This window comes from Acanthaster planci, linkage group LG11 (assembly GCF_054643075.1).
Source record: "Acanthaster planci isolate LZ-2023a linkage group LG11, COTS_SCS, whole genome shotgun sequence".
NCBI classification, from domain to species: domain Eukaryota; kingdom Metazoa; phylum Echinodermata; class Asteroidea; order Valvatida; family Acanthasteridae; genus Acanthaster; species Acanthaster planci.
The window spans coordinates 5,800,101-5,816,827 of record NC_141787.1 but is presented as its reverse complement, the minus strand read 5'-3'; the positions used below and the strand labels follow the sequence as shown (position 1 = coordinate 5,816,827).

The 16,727-nt window shown below is 42.8% G+C and overlaps 1 protein-coding gene across 2 annotated transcripts in view; it reads left to right on the top strand.

Annotated features, from left to right (window-relative positions):
* The window catches only part of LOC110987538 (LIM domain transcription factor LMO4.2-like), a 53,407-nt gene extending 40,739 nt beyond the window's left edge, over positions 1-12,668 (top strand). For both annotated transcript variants that reach the window (XM_022250335.2, XM_087143252.1), the window contains 2 exons: positions 2,562-2,811; positions 9,756-12,668. In XM_022250335.2, coding sequence (XP_022106027.1) covers positions 2,562-2,811; positions 9,756-9,764 — 259 coding nt within the window. In that variant the 3' untranslated portion in view covers positions 9,765-12,668. The remainder of the gene's footprint in view (positions 1-2,561; positions 2,812-9,755) is intronic.
* Positions 12,669-16,727: the final 4,059 nt, after the last annotated feature.

The window sequence follows — 16,727 nt, the reverse complement described above, 5'->3', positions numbered from 1 at the left end:
TCACACATTCTACCAGCTGCTCGTTTTTAATGCAACAATTTTTTGGTCAAATTTGGGCGAGTTTTGTTCACATCTGATTTGCATCACAACGAATGACTTACCGTACCGAAAGACATCCCAAGTGGCACCGGCTCTAGACGTTTTATGCGGTCAAGGGTCACGAAACTTCATCAGCAAAAATGTTACACTTTGTTACGGGACAGTGTGAGCCTAAGACCAAATAACAAGTTTGAGAAAAAGAGACAAACTTTAACCATGAAATCCGAAGATGTTTTAAACTGGATTTCGTGGTTTGCTTTCAACTACAGTTCTGCGGAATCGTGTGATTCTTTTTTTTCTGTTCTGTCTTTTGACTTTTTTGTGTTTTTTAATTACCTTGAGAATGCATTTCAGTTCCCGTCGTCTTACTGGTATCCACAGGACTTGTAAGCAGAAAGCAAAACTAAACGTTCATTAAGTCCTTTGTTTCACTCTGACAATAACATATTGACTCATTTTGAAGGCCTTGCTCTCATGGTCAGGGTAATTTACTTATTAGGTTGAGTATAATTGAGAGCGATCACTCATTGATCCATTATTATCGATTTGGTCAGCAAACTGAACGCGACCAAGTAACTGCTTGATTCTGGTAGCGTTGTCTAATGTCTATACCGTATATGTAGGCATACCCCAAGGTTGGGCGTGCCGGCAGTGCCCAATTGACAGCCAAGGTTTCCATGGTTTTGTGAACCGTTTATTACGCCCTGCACCCATTTTCCAACCTTTACTGGCGTTGGCGTGTTTCTCCACTTTCATATCGGCAGAGAGTGGCACTAATACACGTATAGGATTTATGGCCTGTTTGTAAATCAATTATTGGTTTTGCAAGAAAGATTCACCAGTGTTGGTAATCTAAGACGAGTACTCGGTCCACTCGGTACATACTTTTTGTACATTATGGCGAACTGCTTGAGGTCCCTTTAACGGGTTTGGTTCGTTCATTTGGATTATTTAAAGCCATCTTCTACTTCAGGCGTAAGCACAATGAATTTTCATGGTGTTTTATTTCCTAGTCCAACCCGATTGGACCACTTGTGTAACATGCGTGGCCGGAGCGAGTATGCCAGATCCAAACCGACTTGTTCTCAGGTCACGAAATGCAAGTTTAAAGATTGGAAGTGCGAGTCTGATGAAAATGCGCCATTGCTGCCTAATTTGTTTTTCTGAACTGGGTGCTCCTGACATCTTTGATTTGCTGGCATCTTTATTTTTTGACAGCGATGGCTTCACCCTTTCTTCGATGCCTTTTTTTGCCAGGCCGGAGATTTGACGCAATTTTCCAGACAGAAATTGCCCGTTCTTCAGGAACGTCCTTCACCCGCGGCATCTCGGGCGAGGTCTCGCTCTTCAAGACGTAGGCCTAATACCCGTGTTCATGGCGCGCCGATTCCATAAAGTTACTGTTTTGTCATCAATCGCTTCCCCGGCTTGGCATATGCATCACTGTCACCATGCACAATCTAATAAACCCCAGTTGGGGTTTAATATCCTTTAATTACACCGTTGTCAAGTTGGTTCAGAATGAGGTTGCAGAGATCGACCAACCGGGACTGTCATAGTTATGTCCAGTGTCTTCGTATCAATGCAGTGCATTTTGTTTGACGACAAACTTAATCGTGTTCAGTGTGAGGTGCAATATATTTTTGGCCAGTTTGTATTTAAAGCTTTCATGGTGGTTTTCATCGTTAAATCATAATTCCACGGGTCAAGTACAATTCCCACAGGCCTCATTGTGAAGTGCAGATAAAATTGAGTCGGTCGCTTTGTGATTGCCCGATAGTTATGCATGCTGTAATGAAGCCTCCCCCTTTTGCGGACTAGAAGGTTGTAGTAATTAGCCGAGGCAGGATCGTGCGTTGAATGCAATTATGTGACAATCTAATGGGCCTAATTAAGGCGCGCACTCCTTATAAAGTACCTTCAGATAAATTACCTTATAGATTGCTGTTGAAAGGCTATGCATTTGGGAGAAACGATTAATAATGAACGCCCTTCAGTTTGGCGTATAGGTTCAACTGATATAAATAAGAACAATCTTTTAAAAAACTTCAGCTGCATGACAATGGATCCATAGTTTTAACTTGAATTTTGTTAATTTGGACACTGATGCAGACTTACAGCAAAGAAGGCTTTACTCTTTGTCGGCCGTTATCTTTTCTTCAACTCTCCGCAATAAATTGTCCACTTAAGATATTTTACTGCATTTTGCTTTAAAAGGAGTAGGCCTACTCTGCGTTTGAAAAAGTTGGAGACATCGATTCGATGTTAAAATTGATAACCAGAACTGTTTTGAGTAGGCTACGCGCACCGGTAATAATATCCTTTTTCACATAGGCCTAAAGGTGATATTTCACCTACAACATACACAGCTGATTCCAACTTGTTTCGGTTTATGGCGGCGTATTGCCTCTTCTTAAACAAAAGCCGCTCCAAGGTACAGCTCTAATACGTTTCCTTTTTTCTTAGCAGTTCAGTTCATTCATTGTTTTTTTCCATTCGTTTTTGCTGTTTGGTGTTTGCAGGTTATTTGGTGTGAGTGGAGCCTGCTCGGCCTGCGCCCAGCAAATCCCGGCGAACGAGCTGGTCATGCGCACCCACAACAAGGTCTACCACCTGAAATGTTTCTCCTGCAGTTCGTGCCACATACAACTGGTGCCCGGTGACCGCTACACGCTCATCAACGGCAGCCTGGTATGCGAGAACGACCACAGCAAATTCTTCAAAGCGCACGGCGTGTCATCGGCAGTTTCTGGGTTCAGGCCCGGTAATAAGGTGTGTGTTATGGCCGTCGTATATCCAAAGTCAGTGATGTTTACGAGAGACATCATTGCATTTCAAATAAATTACATCCTTATTTGTTGAAAAGTAGTTACAGTGTATAAATTATGAGCTATTTTTGTTAAATAAGCATTTCTCATTTTCATTTCTTGGTGAACGACAGTGTGACAGCATCAAACCAAATCTGCCGTAGAGACCTCGAGGTTCATGATGCGCATTGCGGAGTGTTTCATTCTTTATTTGCAGGATCTCACAACTCCCGAGAAAACGTGTGTCCAGTCCATATGTTGAAAGGTGGAAATAAGAAGCTAGGTCCCTTGAAAACGTAGCCCAAGAATGTTTAAGTATAAAACACGACCGCTGCGAACAGAAGGGTTTTCTTTGTCTCAGCGAGACCGCGTCCGAATCTCGAGTACACAGCTTCATGTCTAGGTCTTCGTCGAAAGTCCAGAAGTCTGTTTCGGACACGACCCGAGTATATGCCAAGAGTATGCCGACCCGCATGGCTTTTGTGTCTTAAGAGGGGCACTGCAGTGTTGAGCTGCAGACTTTTGTGTGCCTATCATATGAATTAGGCATGCACCCCGTTTGGATCACTCATTATGGTCAACCAAAGCAATGAATGCTGCCTCTCATAATGATACACCCTTTTCACGTAACACACTTCAATAGAAATCGTATCCAACAGACTTCATCGCTGTGCATGCTTTACGGACGTAAGTCAGAATCACTAGACTCGACGGAATGTATATCGACTCTCGAAACACCTGTTTCCCTGCACTCGAGTGTTGTAATGATACGTTGGCCCCCATGTATAAAATTACAACACTGTACATTATGGCCTATGATCACTAAAGTGCAACAATTGAATAGAGAGGCCTCTTAATTACAAATTCGAGAGGGAAAATTGAACTGACATTTTTTCCCAAGCCTGACTATAAGCTTACGTTGTTGTGTGATGGTGTTTTTTACACTTCAAGTATAGGCCTAATACTAAAGGTAGAGAGGTTGGATGAATTTTTAATGGTCTTTCGTTCTTCACTGCCTTAAACTAAGACTTAAAGGCATGCTTTGTCATTTTTTCTGGTACACAATGTAGATGGCCTCAGTGGCAGAGTTGTATATGTCCGGCTTGAAAATCGTAATTGAAATGGTCGTTTTATTTTGTACTATGCTGCATTGGGGGGGTTAGTCCATTCCGAGGTCAGATGGGGGCAGTATTGCTCGACTTCATGTGCCTAGAATCTGAGTAAATCTCTCACATATTTGCACATTTCTGCTTTCATTCATGACGTGTTTGCTGTCAAATACAAAAAGCCACATGAAATCACCACTCGATTCAAGGCCGATTTGCACTAGTTAGGAGCCTTCACTTCGAGAGTTCCATGCAGTGTGTAGGTCGTTAATTATACATCGCTGTGCATGGCCAATACCCTGGCTAGGTCATTGACAGTTTCTTTGATGCTGGGTTTTCGCCTCGTGGCTATGTTTGCGTCTGATGATGTATTAAGTTTGCAATTAGCCATGCGTAGTTGTGTGCGTTTCCTATCGGCGGTAATTTTGCCTGGAAATTGCGAGGGGAAAAATGACCCTGCTGGGTTGCTCCGCGATGCAGCATCGTTGCACGGCATGCACGGGTCAGTCAAATTATTGCCGTGAATTGTAAGTCAACGTTGACTTTGTGTGGACAGTTCCGACACTGCATGTTGTGGGTGTGATGAAAGGGATACGCGTGTTGTTTATGAAAGGAAAAATCCGGGAAACATGACATGCGCCAATAATAGCAACGTTTCTACGAATGGGAATATCGCTTTATGTTTTTTCTCACGCCTGTAATTGCATAGTGCAAATCTCGGAGCATATTATTGATGCAGTTCGTCCAGGGAAACTAACACGGCATATTTATTTCTGTTTGTCACCCCCACCCTTTCAATAATGCATGGCGTAAATCAGCGATTAATCTTGTTTTGTTGGTTTGTGGGTTTTTTTGTTTGTTTGTTTGTTTGTTGGGGTGTTGGGGTGTTTGTTTGTTTGTTTGTTTGTTTGTTTGTTTGTTTGTTTGTTTGTTTGTTTGTTTTTGTGCGCGGTTTTTCTGCCCAGTACTGCACAACGCTCATATTCAGGTTTTTGCCTCGATTTGTTTTGATATATAGGTAACTAATTTTACCAGAAAGCAATCCAAACAACCATCAGGGAATGCTTGGAAAAATTGGCAATGGTTAATTATCCGGCTCGTGAATCTGTCCGATAGACATTCGATAACAGCGCAAGAGTTCGGCATTAGCAGCAATTACCAGGTTTAATGTCCAAACAGTTCAGTCTCCAAGAATCATATGAAGTTCTTTTTTAATAACGGCAGACCCAGCATTGGCTGTGGAAATGAGTTTGGAGTGAGTGCGCGTGTGCGCGTGTATGCATGTGGCAGAATTTAATCAGACGAGTCCTTGGACGCGGGGTCCCGCTCTAACAATAGGATTGGGAAAATGGCAAACTCAATCAACCACGGCCCAGAGATGCAATCATACATCATGCCTTCTTGGACCGCTGGTGTGTAAAATTATATCACTACCATGTAGCCCCGAATTATCGAGTTAGGACTCCAAATCTTTATCTGTTGTGGCAGATAAATGCTGCTATTTGAAGCAGTCTGGTTACGTGTTCTGTCTTGTACTTGACATGATGTCATCGCATGGGGTATTCAAGTAACAAGCTAATAAAAAACAGTGATTCGAAAATATTTATATTTCCAAGATACGTTTGCAACAAGTCTAGATTACAGTGTGGGAATTACTCGGATACCGACTCAGTAAAGGTGTAAAGTTGTTTTCCGAGAGGGTATTTTCAGAGAGCAAAGCCCTCGTGAGCTAAAAATTAGCAGGGGGGGTAGTTTTGATTTTTTTTACGCTAGTTGGTGATTTTCATCCCCCGTTATCTCTATGTTTCGTTTTGTCGCTTTTCCTTTTTCTCCTTTTCATTTGTTCGAACCTGTTCCAGGGACTGTTACGCGCCTCCTTGCCCCCTCCGTGATTTTAACTGATTGAACACTTTTGACCTTTGCCCGTAAGGTTCACACTTCCGATTCACTACGAGATCGCCCTCGCCCAAATTGTGGAAAACTAAAGTCGAGACGCGCGAGAGCACGTACATGTACATGTATATGCACAACCTCGTGCGCTTTGGGCACGGAGAACCCCCCCCCCCAAGAAAAAACATGCATGAGTGGATTTGTCCGTTTCCCCTTTTCTAGCGTTTTGAAGTCACCATAAGTAAGCCGTGTGCTGGAGCATTTATTTCTTGAGATCTCACTGCAATATAATCATTGGAGGCGATGAGGGTTTTATTGGATATCTGCAGTAATGGCTCTCATCAGGGGGGGTGGGGTATATGTAATACTAATGAATGCTTCAAATGCCATAGTTTTGCTGTTTGTTCGCTTGTAGGCTGTTTAGATTGGCCTGGGTTGTGCTCGTTACTGAGGGCTATAGGCCTACACCTCCCACCTATGCCCGCGCAATACAAAGCCCCACTTGCTCGTCAACTCACCCAGGATTTGATAAATAACAGCTCGGTTTGGCTTATTAATTGGGAGACGCGATATTGCCGCGCACTTTAATTGGGCCAATTCCAAATTGTTCCATCCAGCGCGGGCCTCGTGGGGCCGTGCAAGTCGGCGGTCATTGCATTTATCCGCGCCATAATTTGATAGTGGAGTCAGACTCGCCATGGAGACATATTATGCTCTTGCAGTCCTGTTAAATTATATATTCTATTTCTTCGTGAATTGCAACTTTTTTTTATTCTGCGTCTGCGTCTTCCATGCGCAGTTATATCTCAAACGTGTACAATCAGCCATATTATGCGCAACCGTGAGTACAGTGCTTATTGACTGCCTCGAGATAACCGTATAAGACGGTTCATGGTCAAAGCATTCAATTATAGAAAAGATTTCCGCGATATTGAATGGGATTTAATGTAGCGATAAGGAATTAACAGTAAAGAATGTACTTTTAGACATAAATTTCCTTCAGTACAGTCTCGAAAGACTGCACCACTGTGGTCGACTGAAGCGTTGATATTTTGATACAGCGCTGTTTTGAATAGCATGAGGTGTGCCCGTTTTCACGATAATTACTAGACTGTTTGGTCACAAAAAACGTATACGAGGGATAGCACACGTCGTCATACATCTCATATGTCAATGTCGAACTCAACATACAACAGACTTTCAGAGGGTTAGCCGCTCGTTCGTAACCAAAATCGACTCTTTAATTTGCCATAATGAACACGGTTCGTTTTTACTTCATCAATCTGACGTTTCCGCTGCACTTACGAGATCTTCAGTGGCCCTACTTTTAGTCATTGTGTCCGATGTGCTGCGCCGACGCGGGTATGTCAATTATGTGCAAATAAAACTTCGTGATATTTTGCTGATATCTTATTAAATTGGCAGCGCTGTGGCGGCAAAGCAAACACACATCCCTGATTTACTGACCCAAATCTACGCGCGATTGCGACGATGAAATTGCTGTCTGGGAACGATGCACTGATGTCGCACAAGACCGTCTAGCAATTGCTGGTCACTTATTCTCGAGCTCTTAAACAACGTTGGCATGTAGTTTTTATACTCCTTTGAACTTGATGAAGATCTATTAAGCAGTGTCAAGTTGGAATGAATAGTTATAGTTATAATATTGCACACATTCCCTCCTCAATAGAAAGGTCTGTGATCAAAGTATATTGGAACTGGTGGCCACATTATATTATTTGCAACACGCTATTGTACCGACAATACCCATTGACGGCCGCCATGTTGGAACTTTCTGTCGCTGTAAATGAGTTAGGCCTGAGATATAATCAAATAGTATAAGCCCCGAAATGTCGACGTCTTCGCGAGGAGATGTTTGTCTATGCAGCGCTTGTCTTGTAGCGGTGTTGGGTGGTGTTTGAGGCTTGGAGCCATCCCTGGCCGGGCCTGATCCCCAAGCGCCCTTGGCCCAGCGCTAATGGCAAGCGAATAATGACTCGTCCAAGCAAATTACGCCTGGGGTCCCCTGTGTGCCAGCCTACATCTATTGCATCAATATTGGATGCGGCCGGTAATTGAGTAGAGAGTTGTGCTAGTGAGGAGACGCTGTCAACCTATCCATCCGTTCATCATCATGACTAGCCGGTCATGGCTATCGAAATGCGCACAGCCCCTATTTGCAATATCATTATCATTTGTCAGGAGGTTTTTTTTATAAATCTGCCCAGGTCTTCTTGTCCCGGTTGCGTTCTCCCCCCTTTTTTATCTAGGTGCGGGAAGGCGTTATTGAACATGCGCATGATGACACATCTTTCCCGGCGCCAGTGAGTGGTTAGTGGCTGTCGGCGCTGGGTATACATGCAGTGAAAACATAAAATTAAAAGCACTTAGAGATCGGTCAGAATTGAGTTGCAGACGCGAGAGATGACTCTCTCCTGACTGTACGGCGAGCGGCCCGCTCTCTCCCGATCCGCGGCCACTACTTCAATTTGACTGGGGTTGCATTAACTCTCCCATCCACTTAAACTTACCAATGTCTCCGGGATTAATAATGGACCTATTAATGGCGCCCGGGAGAGCACCTGCCGTTAAAAGCAATATTATTTCACCTTTTATCGAAGTTGCTTTGCGAAGTGCCTCGAAATTCTTTTGTCCCTATAATGTCTTGACCGAAAGGCGCAGTGTGACGCATCAACATAATCGGTGTAGTCGAATACACCATTTGAAAAAAGCATCGCATACCAGAAATTATTTGATTGCAAAATAAGACAAAAGAAGCGCGGGACCTCAAATAATAAACCAATTATTCGAAATGCGTGGTTGTCACATCTTTTTTTCACACACTCCGGCCAGGGTTCTTTGTCATTCCATTTTTGACGTTTCGGTGATCCGCAAAGGATTGCGTTGTGACACTAGGCCTAAAAGCAATTTCATTTCTGATACGGAGCCTTAATTGGCAATTAAATAAAATATGGACCGCGTGAAAATGGAATCCCCCACGGCGCCAGGAGGCCACGTGATACATACTTCACAGGAAAAGTAACCAGTCATGCCTGAAATGAATATGTAAATCCACTCTATATTTTTCTGATCAACTTGTATTAATTTGTAATGATTGGCACGGGCCGTGGAACGTGAACTCGACGCGGCGGGAATGAAGTGCATGTGTAAATGTGACTGCATCATTCCCCCTGACCGCTAAGATGCGTCCGTAGGTAAAGGCTTGGGCGGTGTAGACCTTTATCGTGATGCTGTCATGTTTGTCTTCTTCCCTGTGACCCATTTGGCAATAGTAATACAACTTCACATATTGATAGATGGGAACCGACTATATTTCCTTCCAGCTTCAGGCTGCATCCGAATCTTTTGTCTAGAGCTAGTTCTAGGTCTTCACTCCATTGGAAATGCGTGGAGACGTGCAGAAATTAGACCTAGCAGTAGCTCTGGAAGGCCGTTTCGGATACGGCCTCAGCTTGGTTACATTGCTCTGAATGGTAGAAAAGCAAGATAGCTGCCCTGTGATAGAGTTCCGTACAGGTATGGGCACCGACGGCTACCATGCGGATTTGGCATCACATTATGAGTGAAGACCCACCTTAAACGAAGTGCGCATGATCACAACTTGCTTAAGAATCATTAGACTTAAGATTTCAAGTTTCGATTCAAACTTTAGCCCGTATTGCTCGATTTACAGTTTAAAGTTTAATTTTTTTTCACATTTGATCTGTGCACAATATTTGACAAATTCTCAAACCAGACAGGGTTTGGTCATTGACTGCTTAGGGCAAGACTGAACCTTGCGTTTGCTCTCCAAATACACGGCCCACACGGTGCAGCAAACGATACCTATTCTAACTAAGTACAAATTACTTTTCTTCTTTAAGCTTACATTGACTCTTCCCCACCCCCACAGGTCTGTTGAGAATTGTTGGAGCTTTTGAAATGAAGAGGATCGCACGACCATCATCGCACCACGTGACGGCGCTCCTTTGCTGCGTACCTCAAGCGACAGTCAAGCCATTGCGAGCAACCTGTGCCGAACGTGGCCGCCTTTGAAGCTGCGGGTCAGGTCGTCATTCAACTCGTCATGTTGTCAGCCACGCAGGATCGCCCGTGTTGACGAGCTATAGCATTCCATGCAGTATCACCAAATGAGGGCGCTATAATTTGGGTCCATGGGAACTGGAGTTTCCCTCAAAAATAGTGGTGAACTTCGTTTGCAGTGTCAAGAAAGTTAACCACTTTTTCGCGCGGTTGTAGCCACTGTGTATATCAGTAAGAGTTACGGTACTCTCCCACGTTGAAACAGCTTTGCTTTCCGTGTTATAATCCGATGGCCATGCGCCCGCGCTTACCATGATATGGTAAGATTCTAGTCCATGACGTAATCGAGCTCGGGTCCTAAAAATGAGTTTACGTGTTGATTTAAGATAGCACGCGTTTAATTTTTTTAAGCAACCAGAAGCATTGTTGGCGCCCTCATTTGGTCAAACGTAGGCAACTATTTGTGACATGGACCGTTTCAGTTGAGCCCGCCGTCGGCATTCAACGGGTCAGCATGAATAGTTGGTTAGTCTGCACAGATGATATTACACCGCTTCAGAGGTGACTGCCGAAATAGGTGCGCAAAGGCAGCTGGTGTGTCTCCTGTGCTGCAGCGGCACGGACACATTCTTTGGAGTCGAGGTACCAGGTGTCGTCTTGGCCCGTGTAAATGAACCTCGATATGCAAAGCAGCGTGGTGTTTGTTACCAGGGATCCTCAAGGAGAACTCGTGGCCAACCACAGTGCAGCTCTCAGCGGACAGTGGCGCTGAAGCTCTGACTGAGATCAGTGGAACGCTCACAGACGAGTTGAGATGAATTGTGGGAATATGTATGTGTGCTCGCTGTCTTGCTCATGTACACCCTCGTGATAGTCGTTCGTGACTTAAAAACCAAATAATGCCTGCTACATCGAGCAACGTGACACCGTACTACAATCTGCATGAACAACGCAACCGTAGTTAAGACAGAGACGAATTCCTCAGTGGGTTAAATGTCAAACATCCCGCTAGGTGCCAATAACGTGGGAAGTCTTCATAGTTGGAGTGCCCGTCGTTGATACATGTACATGTACGGTACAGGGGTGCCTACATGTACAATGTATATGAATTGTTAATGATGATCTCAGTGAAATACATTTTCAAGGGGGTTTTGTCTGTTTTAACTTACGTTTTGCAGTTTGCACGTCGTAGCGACTCTGATGTGCCCTATTTTGTGGCAGGCGATCGCAGCAACAAGGATTCGTCCCTCACTCGTGAACTCCGATCCCATACTGATCCATGCATAATCTCACCTTGTCGTCACGTTACAGCTGTGTCGAATAACAGCAACCCGTTCCACCGCTCCACCAGGAAGACAGTATACTGAACACAGGGCTCAGTGAAAACTGCCGATGTGTATAAATTAAAACGTCAAAGTGTATCAGGCCATCGAGCAAGAAGAAGTTGCGGACCATAAAAAGCTCGTAATGTCTTGGAAATAAAATATATGTATATAGGGTTTGGAATGAGAAAGTACTGGAATAATTCTGGAGTGTATTATAACACATAGATGTGTACATATTTCTTCATAGGTGTATAAAGATATAGCTACTTACAGTACTTATCCTTCAAATTTGATAAACCAATGAAATGTGAAAGAATTTGCTTGATGTCGACCTTTTGCATCGGAGAAGTGGATGTTTTTCTTTTGGTATGATTGTTGTGCCATAAGACCGTTGAACCGTCTAACCATTGTGCTGAAGATTCAGTAGATGTATAAGAACAAATAATTTGAACCTGACCCACACTGGAGTTAAGCTGTTGTCCTTGAGATTGACCCAGGGCCGGATTTATCCAACAGGCACAGCTGGAACTGCGCCAAGGTCCCACAAAAATGAGGTTCCCAATGAAGGTTTAAGGGCCTACGAAAGTGCCCGTAGGTGTGAGGTTGTAAAATCGGATTCTCGGTTCTGGTAAAGCTTCAAACTTGCTTGCTCGTAGTTTACTTCAGCCTATTCCACCAATTAACGCAAAATGCACAGCACCAGTGGTGACCGACACTGGGGCGGAGTGGGGCCTTTGGAGCACTCACGCCACAGGGCCTATCTGGGACATTAATCCGACCCTGGATTGAGTCTGCTTAAATACCACCTGTCTCAAGGTGGGCATGGGTCATTTTGTCATACCAGGAAATGACTTGGGGACTAAAAGTTCAGAGGTCAACATTAAATCCTGACGGAAAACCCTTCAAAAGAAGTAACCCAAAAGATCTAGTTCGACAAAAGAGCTTAGAATGCCAAACAACGTAAACTTTGAAAAGAGTGTCCATCAGGGGCATCATTTGTGTTAGCGCTGTTCACTGACATAATTCGAAACGTCACTGATATGGATCGCTGTATGTTTTAACAACCCAGAACACCTTATACTGAGAATAAGAATGTCCTCGGAAGGACACTCTCTCTCTTTTCTTTTTTTCTATACGTTCTCCTTTATTTTGTGAATTTGGCCTCATGGCCCAATACCAGTATTGAACGTGGTGACTTTTTCGGGGTCCCTTCAATTCCAGCATGAATTTTGTGAGGAGTTTCTGCTTAACGTGACAACCAGTTATTTGTAACAAGTCAACTGTGAGTTTTAACTGTTCATATGTAAATACATGATGCATATGTATAACCCGAGTGGTACGTGATAGTTAAGCAAATCTTATTGATCAACACATTACTGGATTCTATGTCCAGGACTGGTTCGTATTACGTGTTGGTTATTATTTTTGTTTGTGAATAAATTTTGATTTCAAAGAAATCGGGTTCTTTTTCAATAATGTTATTAGTTACCACACGATTGCGAGTGTAATACAGAATAATGTAGTGCGTCTGTGTCCCGTATACCACGAGGCCGAAGTGCCTGAAGATAATATATAGTTCTGGGGACAGGAAGAGCTTTGGAAGGGTTGCAAAGGGAGCACAAAATAGACGGAACATTTACTCAAAACTCGCTGTTTTTGATCAAATAAACATGCTATTCTGTTTGGATATTCTGAAGTATGAACGGAAAGAGACTGTACCATTAGAGGAATTGGTACCTTTTGCCTTGTTGGTAATAAGAGTGTAAAGATTAGATTTTTTATATAAATCCCAAAATAACCAGCCTTTCGTTTTTGAGGTCTGCCGAACGCTTTACTCAAACACTACGGAATAATGTCATAATGGCTCCGAGCTGGACCAAGACAGGGCGCAACTTTCCAAGCAACGAAGGCTCCTTTGGTAGTAACTACGCATCGCTAGTTCACGAACGACTATGAAACGTAAGCGTTGCAGTCGCATCGCTACCATCAAAATGAACACTCCCGACCAACATGGCTCTTTTAAACCGATGAGGGGTGGTTTTGCTCAGGGAGGAGAGGATACGACTTCCCTGTTTGCTCAGACGATAATTTTGTCATTAATTGTGAATTTATCGACCTGACGTTGAGGGCAGTGTCGATTGTCGGTCGCATCATTTCTTACTGTCCGGAAGACTCAAATTATAGGCCTACATGTACATGTATGTGTATACTGTTTTAGACGTGAAGACGATTAAATACCATGAAATCAAGACACTGCGTGAACTTTTACTACTATACTGCAAATTACATTCATGTGTGCATGTTTACATGTCGACTGCATGAAAAATTCGTTACAGTGAATTCCCAGTAAATCAGATGGACATTTTGTGTTTACATCCTTATTAGCAGGAAAATTCATCTCTAAACCGGTTCTGCATGACCTCTTGGTAAGAAAAACAGGAAGAGAACAGAGAAAGACCAAGCTCCATGCCAAAAGACCAAAGACCACGTCATAAAAGGCCGGTTTATACCTCGCGTAAACGCAACCACGAACGCGAATTTGTGACGTCAGATTGCCAATTCAAAAATGAACACATTTAAACTTGGGCAAGATGTCGCTGCAAATTTTTCGAGACGTGAAATGCACTTCGCTTTCACATTCGCCTGAAGTATGAACCGGTCTTTCCATGTAATGCTAAACACCTTAGAAATGAAAACAGTAAGTAAAGAAAAAATCACGGAGTAGCGGGGAGAAATAGATCCCTTGCAGCTGATACTCGGTAATACAGTGTAGCACTGAAAAAAACCGTTATGTGCGATCTCTCTATTAAAGTTTGGATAAATTGGGAGGAGACGGGGATTAGGAAAAGATATTTGGGGTAGCCCTCCCTCGTATACTTCCTGTGGAAATCAATTCAGGGGGTTCGATCATTGCACCAAGCCCGTTGGATCTCGGTGTTGAAATTAAAATTGAAATATGACCAGTATACCCTCGAGCAGAGTCTATTACGTTCCGTATCCAATAACGTATAATTATTAGAAAGCGCCTTTATGCGTCCTGTCAAAACGACGCATGGATGATGTCGAAGTAATTTTATTCTCCTACAATCGCTTCAAACAAATTTAACTTTAGGGAATGATAAAATTGTCGACTACATTCAACCCTACGAGGGCATTGGTTTAACTTAAAATAGATGTAAATTTTGTGGTCATCAGGCAAGCAAATGAATATGTTTCTCAGAGCTGAATAATAAGAGCATCGTGGTCGCTATTTGTAGTTTAGGTGTCACCCTTACGTTTGAATGGATTGCATGGAACATATTTTGTGAAACTACTGTATTTCAATTCCGCCACTTTCGTCTTTTTGGGCTCGCAGATCATTTCCATGAAAAATTGGATCTTGGTCGGATCTAGACTGGTTCCCGTCCCGGACGTAGTCTCCAGACGTTTTAAAGACGTCCTCCGAACGTAGGGACCGGTAGCGGGTAATGAATTCGGCAGAATCCTGCCGGTTGTATGTAAATGAGTAAACGATGCCCGCTCAGTGCACAAATCAAGCAGGAGCTTATAGCATATTTTGCTTTTTTCTTTTTCGTTGCCTAAAATAACTTCACTATAAATGGTTATTTATCTAAAACGTAACACAATAACCACTGATTTGAAATAAATCGCTGTAAAACAATTTATCAATGATAATCATTGAAAAATAATTTACCACACTGTGATCATGCAACAGAGGCCTAGCAAGGATAGGCAGTTGTATTTTATTCGCCGCCCCACTGAAACATATTTCTTTTAAGTAATGCCATTGACCTGACAAAAACTTAAATACTCAGTATCCAAATTGACAGGGCTAATAGCACACGTTAAATTGCAGCTAGCTACCGGTCCCTGTACTAGAAATTTTACTAATAAATTCATAATTATACACGCATGCGCATAAATGGCCTTGGCGGCAAGGGCCATGGAGGGTGCACCACTAGAAATAAATTCCCATAGACAGCAGTGATAAATCCCCATACTTCACAAATATTTAAGAAACACTCACAACTCATCTCACAGGTGTTCAAGCTGCACAGAAAAATGATGTTCCACATGTCCTCTTTCATTTTCCTTTCAATTTTCGTGGGCTTGACAAATGAATTTTTGAGAAATTTTCACCAGAGGCAGAACACCCCTAAAATGCAGAAAATTTCCCTGTCCAGAAAAGTAGCCATTTTGAAAAACCATCCCTCTGCAAAATGGCCCAAATAGTTCTACTTTCGGACCCGATTGCATCCAAATTGCTCAGAATTGGAAGCCCTAAGTCCGGCCCAGAGGTTCAGTCTCATATTTCTTCAATTCCCCAGTTCCATGACTCTCAGGACCCTCTAATATAGAATATTTTGAAAATAACTTTTATTAATGAGCTCGGCAGACATGTTTCTGGCCTAAATACGAAGGTGCACCCTTGAAAATGTATAGGGGCGCGATTTTTATCTTTTCTCTCAGATTTTCTGGCTTTGTTTAGTTTTTTCTTCAGAAAATCCCATTAAATCGTTTTGCTATTAGTTTCTTCTCTAAGAGGGCTTTTCAGTGCTCTTAAAGACTTTACAATCGGGATTTTTCCAGCGCTTACGAGATTAAGCGTGAAAAATTCCGCGTAGATTAGAAATTAATAGCAAAAACGCTTTAATGTGGTTTTATGACGGAAAACTTACTAAAGCCAGAAAACCGTACCTGAGAGAAAAATGATCAAAATCACACCCCTGTACATACATTTTAAATGGCTCTTGCCGCCCAAGCCATTGTGTGCATGCGTGCATAATTATGAATTTATTAGAGAAAGGTCTATAGGGCCAGGGACAGGGGTCCCTATACTAATACAATTGGGGCGGGGACCAGTCTAGGTTGGACCCATATGTGTGACACTAGGTGGCGCTACTCACAATGAAAATAAAGTATCAGGCCGTGTCCAAATCACTTGGCTACAGCTGGAAATTACGCACGAATCTGTGGCACTGGCCGCGACCAGTTCGCATTATGTCGTGTGTAAATTCCGGCCGTAGCCAAGTGATTCGGACACGGCCGTATATTATCGACTCTTGTAAAGAATATTGTTTTGGCAAACTTAATGTTATAAAAAGAAAGGAGAATCCCATTTAGTGAATTCTTGTGTCTTCTTTGTTTTACTAATCCTTTTATAACAACGTCCTTTTGTCTAGTCCCTTTCACTTTGATATAACGAGAGCCAATCTGCATCGAGTTTTATCGGTATCCAAGTTTCTCGTGTTACCCTGGCACATGAGACCAGTAAAGTGTTTCAGCGGAAAATAAAAAAGCGAAAAATATTCTCAAGTTGAATTCAGGCCCATTGAAAACAGAGTCAAATCAACATGCATTGTTCGGGGCCCAATAATATGCGCACCAACATCCATGAGGCATCTGAAACACACGTTGAATTATTGTATGGTCCATAATCTTTTACTTTCTTTTCATTACATTTTGAGTTATTCCCTCAAAACAAAATTACCCTCCAAGAAGTGATTTTTCCAAAG